Below are 13,125 nucleotides of genomic sequence, written 5' to 3'. Positions count from 1 at the left end.
TTCAAAATTATTTAGCACATCCAACAAATAGCCACGTCGAAAAAAATAAGAACACGACATTGACACACAAGGCCGCGAATTATAGACAAAACAAGAATGAAGCTTGTTTTTGTCAATGTCTTGGCCAATGTCATTTAAATGGGGTTATGCAATAAACAAACAGAACATACTTACATATATATAGATTGTTAAAAATCAAAACTACACTATAAACGAAAGAAAAAACCTCTTTTAAGTTTCATGATCGATTTAATGAACAAGCTATACAGAATCTATACTAACAAAATTCTTGTTCTACAATCAGTTTGGATCAATCTTCGGTTTCCCAAGCAATCCTTTTCTTCTTGAGTATTTGACAGAGAGAGTGCTGCGTAAACGCGGCTCTTTTTTCTTGTAATGTTCGTTGAAATCCAGTCGAAAACTTAAAAACCTCAAATTGACATCTGAATGACTTGTTAACTTCAACAAAAACTGCTCAACAAGATTCTGAAATACGGATTAAAGAATGTACGTTTCAAAAAAGCTTTAGGAATTCTTTTGCAGGGGGCCGGTTGTTCGAAAGGTGTTTAGCTTAAACGGTGGATACGTTCAAAATGGAAAACAAATTTATCTATTTATTGAACAACTGAGCTGAAATACTTCGATGTAAATAGTTTAATTTTCAATGGAAGCACATATTAAATGCATAAGATGTAGTTTCAGTCATTCACAAGATGTATGAGAGTATTTTTTAAACTTTCACTTATCCACCGTTTAAGCTAAACGCCTTTAGAACAACCGGCCCCAGATATTTAATACATAGTATACTCAGGTTATGATGGATTCAGTGGTAAATTATGTGGATTCATTTTACACAATTTGCAATGTTTTAGTGATATCGTACCTATCGTATACGAGAAAATATCGAAGGAAAAGCTTTTGCGGCAGTTTATTGATTTAAAAGATCCAGTAAAAGATCACTTACCTCATAAGACTGAGAGACAATTTGTAATTGTGCTCGCTGAACCGGTAAAAATTCAGTTCTGAAATCTTCTTGTCTCCATTCCTCTCGTTCCTCCTCAGCCGCGGTAAATCCCCAACGTCCCTATTTTCATCAGTTAATAAATGGGGCTGACTATTGCAAGTACAGTAGCTAATACTAGCTATCTCTTGTTTAGGTCTGAGTTTATGCAAAAATAATCGTTTCCTATAACTAGCGAATGTAATTGCATGTTTGCCCATGGCGTTTAGTTTAACGATATTCTAACCAACCTCTGCGGAAGGCCTTATTACATTGTTTAGCTTATCCACATCTTATCATACCCTATGATATAATATGATATGATATGATATGATATGATATGATATGATATGATATGATATGATGTGATGTGATGTTATGTGATGTGATATGATATGATGTGATATATGATATATGATATGATATATGATTTCTTACGATATCCCTAAACAAACCTCTTCAGTGTTTTCTTTGATCTCGTCAGTCTTTTTTTTCCTCAACTCCAACTCAAATAAAGCGCGGGAAATTAGAGTGTCTTGCGTAGTTTGAAACTTTATAATCTGATCAAATATTGCGCGCAGTTGATCTAACATATCCTATAAAAAAACCCATAATTTCTTTTATCAATGTACAAAGGTTTTCCATTGAATTCTTAAATTGATGATTGACAGTTGGGGCCGGTAATATCGAGGCTACAGGCTAAGGATTTGTACAGAGGCGATTCTAATATAACAAAAGATTTAGCACAGTAAATCTGTTACCTTTGACTGGTTATCGATGAGACAACTGGATAAAATATATTGCAGGAAATTTTCATGAGCTACAATAATGTCATCCAGGTTTGTTGACTCGTGAACCTTTTTAAGAAGCTCAGCCCAACAACACTCAAGGATCTAGAAACATAGACTGCGCTGGAATACTGCACTTGGTACATGAACATGCAATTATGAACCTTGCTATTTATCGAATACTATCTCTCATCTAGAAGATATTCTAGAAGATACATGAAGAAGATATATGACACACATGCAGTACCTCAAATGTGATGTAATATTGCATTTGATTAATGAAATGTATCATTTCTGAGTTTAGTGTACTACATGTGTGCAGGACATCTCCAAGTTCTGAAATAAAGTTCGAGAAAAAATTCTTGTAAGTGACAGTGGTACAATTGAGAAAAACAAAAACAAAATATGGCACTGCATGTTACCAGTAAATAGTGTGGTTAGTTATTAATATTAAGCTAAGCCAAAACAATTCCCATCAGCTCGTTGATCTTTTTGTTACGGAAAAAAGGTTTATTGATCACGCTTATACAATACGCTGTTTTGTACTAAAACTCGTACAAACAAGGGTTTCCCCTCAGATCAGATAAACGCAGGGTATCTGTACCTTTTCAATTTATCATATCTACAATATGTGCGTAAATAAGTATTGTTTCAATTCAGCTATATTTTATCGTTGTACCTGGCAATGATCTAAACAGTCTTGAATAAGACATTTGTGCCTTCCATGTTGAAGTTAAGATGTATTCCATTCTCTTTGCTCGCCAGAGAAAATTGAAAATCCTTAGATACATTTGTGTACATTCTGGTGTGAATACCTGCGATACACGAGGTACGACAGTCATCAACATCATACATACATACACATCTAAGTTTTCACATTACAAAAATATACCACCACCTAACCTAGGGTTTAAAAAGTAGATCCGGCTATATGCACCCATGCAATGGCTCTAGCCGTCAAAAATCGCCGGCATAGCCGAGGCTTTAGGGAAACGAAAATAACAATTTCCCAGGAGTATACTTTTAAACCGCTTTAAACCATAGGAAATATTGCCTTACAGTGCCAATTGGTCCATCCACTTTATAACACAAACTGAAAACATCCCAGCCAGAATCACCAACCGAAACCTAAAATATAATGAAACTTCTCATTATACACGTTCAAGTTTTTAGAAAATAAATTATTGGTAGACTTCAATATTACTCAAATACCTCTAATAATCTACAATCCAGTCTCTTTATAATATCCGGATCTTCAAACTGAGCATTTGTAGCTCTTATTGCCGCCTCCAAAACACCGGAGAGATTGTGTGTGTAGAGTGTACTGGCTGGCTTAGCAAGATCTGGCCTTAAATATAACACAGTTATTTGTAAAACAATGTGACCTAAAACAATGTCTCTCTAAATTAATATTTCATTAAACTATTTTCAAACCATTCTAAGGCACCGTTGTGGTATATGAATACGAAATTCTATATAAAATTCTATTATATAAACCAGCCAAAGTTCAGCATTAACAGTACGCTTACTCTAGTAGATCCATTAAATGACGGATGAAATCCCCTTGTCCTAAAAGAAGATATCTTCTCATTCCCTAAATGAATTCATGACCAGAGATAAACAGATGTGATTCAGCTACAGCAAGTTGTGTGCAATTACGAAGGTTCACTCTGAAGCTATAATACAACTTGCCTTAAGATGATCGACGAATTTGTATTTATTGATGAGAATTTCAAGCAGATATTTGCTGGTTTCCTTGTATGCAATATCAATTGCCTCTTGAAGAGCAGTTCCACCAAAATCTTCTTTATCCGTCAATTTTGTTGAACCTATAATCAGAGGAAAATATATTATATGATAAGTACAGTAAAACACGCAATTTGATCGTTTAGTAGGCCTGCAGGATGAGACATCGTGGTGTAGTAAACGAGAGAGATAAACAAGTTAACGAAGACAATGATCCAATGATACAAATTAATTATCCAAGATGATATACTAAATAGTTGTGAATGCACAGCGTAATTTATAATATTGAATGACATTTTAATATTTTAAATTCAAATCCTTAAAAAAGATACCAAATGCCATACCAGAAGCTTAAGCTGTTAATGCTGTCTGGGTCCTAACTCAACGAGGTTTGGCAAAGAGTCAAACTAAATACAGACAATTTTAGAGAAGAGACACAGACACGCAGGCAAGGGTTTGTAAAGAAAGGTTTGTAAAGAAAGGTTATACATACACTAAAAGTTTTTTTATTGTAAAGCAACTTGCCTGTATTTGCTTCAATCAATAATTTGCGTTCCTTCAATGTAAAACGGTCGTGGCAAACGTGATGAATGAAGTTTATGGATTTACCAATATTCAAAATCTAGATTTTAGGTCGAAAGAAAAACAATTAATGCAAATGTACAGGTTGTGAAAACGCTACACAAAGAGTATCGGTGTTTGATTTGGCCCCACCTTTAAAAATGCACAGGCAATTACGTGGACTTAATTCAAATCTAAAATACACCTAATAATTTAAATTGGAAGAGAAACATACGCGGTGTTTCTAATAAAGGTCTGTCATATTAGAAACACTTTCAACACCATCATGCAATCTCTAAAATATATTTACATTCGACTTTTTGTCCTGATAACGTATCTTTGATATTTATTTACCCTCCAATTGCATTTCCTGGTGCATATGTTGTTTACTCGACGTAATTTTAATATTTCTACAATATAATGGACGATGGACGTACCTTTGTTCCCAACTCAAGGGAAATAAAGGAAGGTAACATGGCTTTTCTTATGCCGTATTTCTCAAACCAAAGTCTTTCATCTGGAACACTGTAGTCAGCAGCTACAAAAAACTAAGAGAAAATGTAAAATGCTTGAGATGTAAAATGTGTCAAACGTTATAAAATGGTGCAAGAAAACTGTAGATGATGTCAGTATTTATTCTCCTGATGCAAAGTCATTTTAAGGGACTAAAAACACTGTAAAATCCGAGTTCTAATTATGGACGTACAACACATATTTTACAGTTGAAAAGTTTCAGGGTGTATCATCTGTACATATGTATACACAGGTTGTCGTCAGACAGCAAACACATTCAGAAAATCCAGGCAAATTTATAGTCTGTTTTTATGACCTGGTGTGATTGACGTAACTATTGTGTGCCCACATGAGGGGATTAATAGAGGTTAGAATGCAAGGTCAAGGGCTGCACTATTTAAAATCGCTTAAACTGTTCGACGTTTGGTATTTGAAAAAAGACATTATATTGGCACTAAATTAAGGCCTGGTTTTCATCTACGACATTCATCGGCGATGATTTACGATCTGTTCGCGATCAATGAGCTAGATGTTTTTTTCTCAATAGACAAAGTACTTTACACAATAATGATTAACGACAATATCGCTGACGAACTTCATTCATATGATGAATGCAGTAGTCATTAAATAATGTCACATCTAAACATATGTTTATCAAATCTCGACGTTAAACAAAAGCAAGGTTTGAATGAAAAACCAGACAACAACTGTCAATAATGGATATATAACACCAAATAAACACCAAATCTTTTTTTGGAATTTCTTCAAAGTGCCTCTCCTATGGTCGTTTTTTATGCATTTTTTAATAAATTTGTCATTCACCATAGACAATTTATATATACATTCATATTCATCAATCATCCAACATTTAGCCTCAGACACAAGGAAGTGCACGACGGGTTCAAAGCTCAAACCTTCACACCTCTGTCTCCAAAGCATTTTCATACATACAGTGTATGAATGACTATTTAAATGTTGAAGAAGAATTCTCGTACACGTATAGAGCACCCCGAGTACGAAGTTAAAACCAGTGGTTCAAAATGAAATTGGCCTGTGGCAACACATGGTCTAAGAAGCAGTCCTAGACTTTGAGCTACGATCAGAGTGTTTGAAAACCGAATGCTTTGATACCCATTGACAATGTATACAATAACGTTGGTCATACATTTAAGAAATAGAAAATGTTTTCCGTGTTTCTTGTCAATTTCCCGTATTTCTATACCGTTATAGAAACACGCTTCTCGACCAATCAGCACGCGCGTACTACAAATGTTTTATATATTATAAAAACATTTGTACGCTTGAATTGGCTAAGTCACAGAGGTAATGCCGAGTACGTGATTGGCTTTTGGTTCATGTTAAGTTTCGTGAATGAAAACAGCGGTATAGAATACAAACCTCATTAAAAGCGTCATCCAGTTCCCCTTCATAAATCCATCTTGATAAGATAATTTTAATGGGTTGCGCTACTTGATTTAAGATATGTTTAACCAAAGCTTTCACGTATGGATTACCATGTTGCATGTATGAATGAATTGCAGAGAGAAGTGACCCTCCTTTCTTTCCTAATGAGAGATATATTGTTACAGTTACAATGCTGCACTGAATACGATAGGGTGGATTTCCAATAGCGGACAATTATTTACGAACGAAATATTTACATGTTTTTTTTTTAAATTTTGATCGCTATTTCTTTCCACCTGAAAGAGCTCAATTCAAAAGGATCCGCTGTAATGACTACTACTCCACTTAACTACTGTAATTGCTGGACGTAATTCTGAATAATCAAAAAGTCGTCTTTAGAAATCATTATGATCAATCCAGCTTGCATTTGTCAAAGGCAAATACAGCAGCGAGTTGGAGAAACAATGTGTGCAAATGTGAGAAAAAGTCAATTCACATAACAAGTTCTGTTTGAGGGTGTTCTCGACAGTCGGGTTTTCGGTGCCTAAGTACTACGTGCCAGATTACCTTTGCAAATTTCGACTAAAGCAGCCAACGTCTTTAGTCTTAGTAAGGGAGTATACGTCCATACCAGTAGTCTTCTAAACGTCAATGAACTGCTACAAGTTTCACTGCCAAGACCTGCATCTGTCAAATGTTGTTGTTGAGCTTCAAATACTGCTATCAAACGGTAATACTCCGTAAGTTCAAGTTGCAACGCCGCACAGAAACTCTGGCCAACCAAGCCAAGTGCCTTGTCTCCAGATCTCGCGTCACGATAACGACGAATCTTGTTAAACAACCAACCTAACTCAGATAACTTATTCACCAGAGCCCGTGTGGTATACGGGACACCTACACTACGATCAATTCTGTAACCATCGTCTATCTGATCGAATTTTATTAACTTGCCATCAATGCCTTGAAATACGTATATCAGGTCTCGAATTAGGAGCGCATCAGATGCCTCAAAAGACACTGAAAAGAATATTATATCTTATTAAAGACTAACATAATACTTCTTTAGGCCCTAACTACAGTAGAAACACATACTATTTTCAATATTGTCTTTAGTCTTCTTTCTATACTCTTCAACAGTTTTCAACCCAGGTGAGCGAAATTTACCATCCTCTTCTCTACGAGATAACGTTGTTGCTACGGATGACGCATGATCACGTGTTATGGAATGTACACCAGACGATAGAGAATACGCGGAAGTGGTGCGAGCGGTGTAGGGTATACTACTTATACCACTACTACTCCCAGTTGAAGGACCATGAGGAACTATAGTGGTTTGTGGTAGTTGTTGAGGAGTAGATGTTGATAAGGCTGGTAACCCACGACCAAAGAAAGCAGGCATTTCACCGCTCTTTATTAGAAAGAAAACAAGTTCAGCCATTCAAGAAAACATGATTGGGTATGGCAATATCTTCATGACAGAAGTTAAAATAATTATCATGTTAGAAAGCAAGCATTTCAGATATTTTAAACTGGCACATTCATTGACTTTAAAGATCTGTGAATACTGGATAGTTGGTGGAACCCCTCCCCTGTTGTTCCATTTCAGACAAAAAACTTTTCAATGAGATTTTATATTGTTCAGGAAAATTGTATTAGTATTTAAGTAAAATTAGAAAAAAAACCTTGCGTTCACTATCATTGTGATCTTTATTACGAAGAATTGACAACAAATACAATATTGACCATCGATTCTTCAGGGAGCTCTGTGAGACAAAGAAGCAATCATCAACTAAATTATCCAAGACCCTGTTTTTGTATAAGTGCAGTGTTTGAAGTGTGACCATGATTATACTAAGGTAAATAATATAATAACATTGTTTATAATAATCGTATTACTTTTGATGATATTTTGCTATATAATTCACCAAGAAGAGCAGCATCTTTTTCTTTATGATCATGCACAACTAGTAATATCAAAAGAAGAGAAGATCAGTGCACATGTGTAGTGCAACTGTACAGTATTTGGTCTTTGAATAACAATTACGGATCAAGTCAATGGTACCTGACTTTCCTATGTATTCTACTCAGACCATACAGAATTATATAGTATTTCTAAAGCAGGAATAAACATACATACATTGCCTTTTCATTCTCTCAACAACCTGGAATTCATCTTTGGACATTGATGAGGTAAAACGACTACAAATTGTAAATTACATATAATCAATGAACAAAATGCATCAAGTTAGATGTAAAACGGAGCCAGGAACAGATTTTTTATTTTTACATGGACAAACCTTCCAAGAACCCTCAGGGCATATTGAAAGAACTCAGACACTTCTAAAAGAAAAATTTTTGAAAATTAAATTTATCAATATTTTTATAAACATCTGTAATAATGTTCAGAGTAGTAAGGTCTTATTATAGGTATTACTCATTTACTCGAAAATCTAAGGACTAAGTAGCTAAGTCACTATTGACTAAGCATCGAAATATGTAAATATATACATTAAAATACTGAGCAAATTTAAGCAATCATTCGCAAATTTACCACTTGACTTCTTGTCTTTTTGTAAAAGTCGTGATGTTAAAATTAGAACTAAATGTGAGATGATGCCTTCTTGACGATCTGACATTGTTAGGAAAGTTTATTGAAACTTGTTATAACTGTAAAGTACGTCCAAAGTGGAAAACTATTATATTTATTCATAAATATCCAGAATTATTTCTCTATGAAAACGTTCTTTTCGCCGCCATTTTTTGTAACCACACGCGGTTAAAGATTAGGTGGACTGGAAACTACATTTTTACGTGCGTCTGCACAGCTGACCCAATCAATCTAAGTATACAATATCGCAATATCGCATGCATGAGGGCAAGAATATCTGGGAATTAGTCACAGTATAATTGGTCCAGATTTTGGGGCATGAAATTAAAATCACACAGTTTCATTACTCCACAATCAATCGTCAATGGCAACAATGTAACCGAAGGCTACATAATTATCTTCTTAAAATTAATTCGGTCTCTATTAGTAATAGGGTGACTAAAGCGTGTTTGGTTGCTTAATTCATATTAATTGAACCAGATTCTTCTTTATATTAGGAGTTAAAGTGCGCTCGAGTTAAGATTTACAAAGAGCAGTCCTATTTTGCTTTTCGTGACTTCCTGCTTTTCTGGTAGAACCCTGAATGTCTAAAATACTCATCAATCACTGCTTCTATAAAAATCTTCATAGCCTATAGGCAAAGATTCCTACTTGAAGCTTAGAATGTAATTATATGAATTATAATGCTAGGAATAGGAATGCTTCACCACAAATGAATCGCCATCGTGTTGACTGAAGACGTAATTTCTCTGGTATGGACGCTTTTTATTAAATTTTAGTTATCAGGATGGTTGCGATAGGATTATAACCTGGTTTGGAACGTAAAAATTCACCATATATGGCTAGTGTATATGACAAACTCTTAGACTGAAGGGTACGATATTTGTGCGACCTTTTTCAGCAGAGGCAACCTTTGATCTCCTGATCACTCAGCTCATACAACTTCTGCAATTCCTTTCGCTCTCATATTCCTCTTTTGACGTCCTTCTGTTTTTACTGTCTTACTGACATTACATGATTTTTCATTTGAATTATTTAATTTTACGCACCAATTACGAGAGTGAATTATGTCGTTTTCTAATATCTTTTAAAACTTTAATGTATTGGACAGTTATACAAACTCCATGTACAAACTCCATACTCCTAATCCATACCTTGAATATGTCCGGTTTTACGCAAAGTTTTGTTATTACTGTCTGGTTAATATTATCGTCTTGTTAGTTGAAGTGATCAGGAAAACACTGATGTAGGTCATATAAACTGAATTCTAACAGATTAAAAATTCTACAGCCGGAGTAAGAGTTTCCCGAAGAGGAATGAATCATAATGATAATGGCACAAAAAAAATAAAAATGCATACTTTAGTGACTCATGAGTGAGATCGGATTAATCACAATTGATTCGAAATACAGTCAGTGTGTTATATGAATGACGTTTTATTATAATGTACTCCTTATTCAAGTTAGTTTTATTCTGTATTCTCTGATATTATTATATTCGGCCGATTAAAATATATGGTGTTGCACACTTACACTTAATTTACTATGAAACCATTCTTCTGTTTTCATTCCTTTCTCAGTGTGGGGGGGGGGTCCCTACCTCATCGACTTTTGGTCATGCACGATCCACGTAAAGTTTAAAGATAAAAAATTTCCAATAATAAAAAAGATAGTGCTTAAATTGCGTTATCTGTTTAAATTGCATCCTTTTCAGACACGATCACCAGTATGATGAGTTTGTCTGGGCTCAAAGCCAACGAATATCGCGAGAATGCACTATGACAGTTATGATCTCTATGTTACGTTTTGTGTTAATTCTCTCACATGAAATAAATACAACTGACGTGTACAATTAGAATTCAATAATTAGTGAATGATAGTTCCGACCACACGCAAATTTTCCCGCAGTCATGCAAAGGGTTTACAACAAAAACAATGGTTTAATGTACTCAAAGAAAGTTGAACATCAGCCAATACACGCTCTAATTTACAGCAGTGATATCAAGCAAATGAGGCAATAGTACTGACGTATATCATAATCGGTCACTATTAGGAATTAATATTATATGACTCGTGAGACTTGCCAAATAGCAACAAACACAACAAACGTTTGGAATAATTGCAAATAGAAAATTTGGGTCAATTCCAAGGCAGGTTCGTTGATTTTTGAAATGTTAGGGACAAAAATACCTGATATTTTTTTTATCTAACCAGCTTGACTATAGAATGACATACGCCCTATGATTACCATAATTGACGTCGTAACCTTATTAAGTCGCTCGCAAGTCCTGGCCTCATTCTTCACGATATTTCTTTGATATAATTAACAGATCCTACTTCTGATACAACAGATACTACTAATAAATTCCTGATATTTATGAATGATATGAATGACAGGGTTCTGGTGCATGGAGAACTGATTATTACCATGAAATGGCACTGTGGGATATATGTCCCAATGCATTCGTCATAAACCAGCCGGAAATTTAAGGTGTAACAAAACAAACGAGAGTGGCGGAAAGATCAATTTCACGACACGTAACGTCCGGACGCATGCACGATTACTTAGTTTTTTCCACCTAAAAACCGCTCTCAAGCATAGGAACGGAAGTAATGGAGTCAACATACTACATCAACATGATGTTTTTTAAAACCTTACAATTTGTGTATGATAACGAACTTGAAACATGCATGACAAACATGTATACACAGAAAATAGTAAAAAAATAGTTCCTGCAACTAGCAATGTATTTTTCTACATAGAATCATGTTATGATGAACACAGGTGATTTCTAGACTTCTGGTTTACGGAATAAATTATCTGTCCTGTTATCGGCTGTATAAATATGGTGGTACCAGGTGTGTGCAAAGTGCGATACGTTTGAAAAGTAGATTAACCAATAAAGTTATTTATTTGTTGTAATGTTGGAATAGCTCATCAGTTTAGAATTTCAATATCTTCACAGACATCCTATGTTGATTATATTTTCATTTCCTATCATCAAATACCACTTGCTTGTGCTTGCTTTCATTAGTTATGTATAGACATAACAATGTCGTGTTTCAGGAATAACCGCTCAACACAAGCAGCACGAGTTAAAGCCATCTATTTCCTGTTCTTGGTTTGGCATGTTAAAATGTCATGACCACAGAATGTCGGTCCCATTCAGAGCAATGAGTGAACTATAATGAACGCGCATAAGGACCGTGGGTTTTCCATGGACAATCAGCCTCTAACCTACCAACTAGTATTGCACTGATAAATTGATCAAAACCTTATCCAGGCCAGGGACGCCGGAATTGGACACCAGGGAGGGAGGGAGGAGGGTACAAAGATTGCCTTGCACAACAGCCGGACTGGTCAGCATTCCCGATCATTTGAAAATTTTGATTCTCAAAATGCTAGAAACGCAACCAAAAGTTACAAGGGTGACACTACTGCCTGACAGATTCAACGAAGAAAAATAGATTGGATGAAGTTCAACTCCTGCCTTCTGATGTCCCCGGTTTTCGCACCGTTTCGGCGCCCTAGCCTTGCATAGTGACGTGAAGTGAATGATCCTAGAGAATGTGTTAATGTGAACTAGAAGTATAAATATAGATCATAGTATGCTTTTAAGTGCAAATTCAAAAAAAAATTCACAAGACTATCATAATTTCACAAGTAGGTTCGTAGGGAAAAAAATGTAACGTCAGCCAGTTTGTAAAATAATTTATTTGCACTATACTCCAGAGTTTTTTCACTGTATCAACTATAAAAATTTTCTGCTCTTAATCACTCAGATTGAAGTATTTTTTCATGCATATCACGGTCATATTACAATCGTCTTTCAATTATCCTGCAACCAGATGCTCAGTATACAACCAATTCAATCAGTGCAATCATAAAAAAACAACTTAAAATGCAACGTTGACCTTCAATATGCCTGATACTTATCAAAAGCAAATCATGAAACGGGAAAGAAAAGACACGAAATTAATTAGTCAACTCTAAAATATGTACACGAATGATGACGAGAATATCTAGTTTTATATTTCTGTTTGTATAATCATCACCAGTTGGCGGTAACATACTCTATTCCTATGATATTATTATGTCGAGTATTAACTCGACAGAATTGGTTTGTGTCTTATGTATTACAGACTACAGTGTAATGTTTCTATATCAATTGAAAAGGCCAAGAATGTTAAAATTGCTTGGACGCGCCTCTTTAAACCCATTGATGGTTTTTGTACAAACATTCACAATGGGAGGGTAAACCTAGAAAAACACGGACACGACATTGCCAACGCTTCCTTTCGAAATCAAAAAGTCATTTGAACCGTAATTACTTTCAGCTAATCACTTTTTGTCCGTGCAAATTAAACACGCTGCCAAAACCGGAAGTGCACGCAAGTTAAACAATGAGAGCGTGGTTAGCGTGCTAAATGCTAATAGTTCAATAAACTATTTATAGACTACGCGGTTAAAACAAACCGATTTTGAGCCAGACTCGGTCAAACTAC

The 13,125-nt window shown here is 35.2% G+C and overlaps 1 protein-coding gene across 2 annotated transcripts; it reads right to left on the bottom strand.

Annotated features, from left to right (window-relative positions):
• Positions 1-229: 229 nt before the first annotated feature.
• Positions 230-8,803, bottom strand: LOC114528249 (gamma-tubulin complex component 3 homolog). 2 transcript variants are annotated; one of them, XM_028549875.1, is made up of 20 exons: positions 8,564-8,803; positions 8,310-8,352; positions 8,150-8,211; positions 7,909-7,976; positions 7,695-7,775; positions 7,105-7,420; positions 6,580-7,029; positions 6,007-6,173; positions 4,533-4,643; positions 4,060-4,156; positions 3,481-3,617; positions 3,318-3,382; positions 3,001-3,136; positions 2,848-2,916; positions 2,468-2,603; positions 2,036-2,124; positions 1,762-1,893; positions 1,456-1,596; positions 965-1,084; positions 230-486 (listed from the first exon to the last, which is right to left on the bottom strand). In XM_028549875.1, the coding sequence occupies exons 1-20, from the start codon at positions 8,646-8,648 to the stop codon at positions 301-303; spliced, it is 2,691 nt and encodes an 896-aa protein (XP_028405676.1). In that variant the 5' UTR covers positions 8,649-8,803; the 3' UTR covers positions 230-300. The 2 variants fall into 2 exon arrangements, with proteins under 2 accessions (XP_028405676.1, XP_028405677.1); XM_028549876.1 differs by lacking the exons at positions 8,310-8,352; positions 8,564-8,803 and having other exon boundaries at positions 8,146-8,153.
• Positions 8,804-13,125: the final 4,322 nt, after the last annotated feature.

The sequence above is a fragment of the Dendronephthya gigantea genome, unplaced genomic scaffold (genome assembly GCF_004324835.1).
Source record: "Dendronephthya gigantea isolate DGI-Jeju-01 unplaced genomic scaffold, DenGig_1.0 000048F, whole genome shotgun sequence".
NCBI classification, from domain to species: Eukaryota; Metazoa; Cnidaria; class Anthozoa; order Malacalcyonacea; family Nephtheidae; genus Dendronephthya; species Dendronephthya gigantea.
The sequence above is the reverse complement of the archived record's forward strand: the minus strand, read 5'-3'. Positions and strand labels throughout refer to the sequence as shown.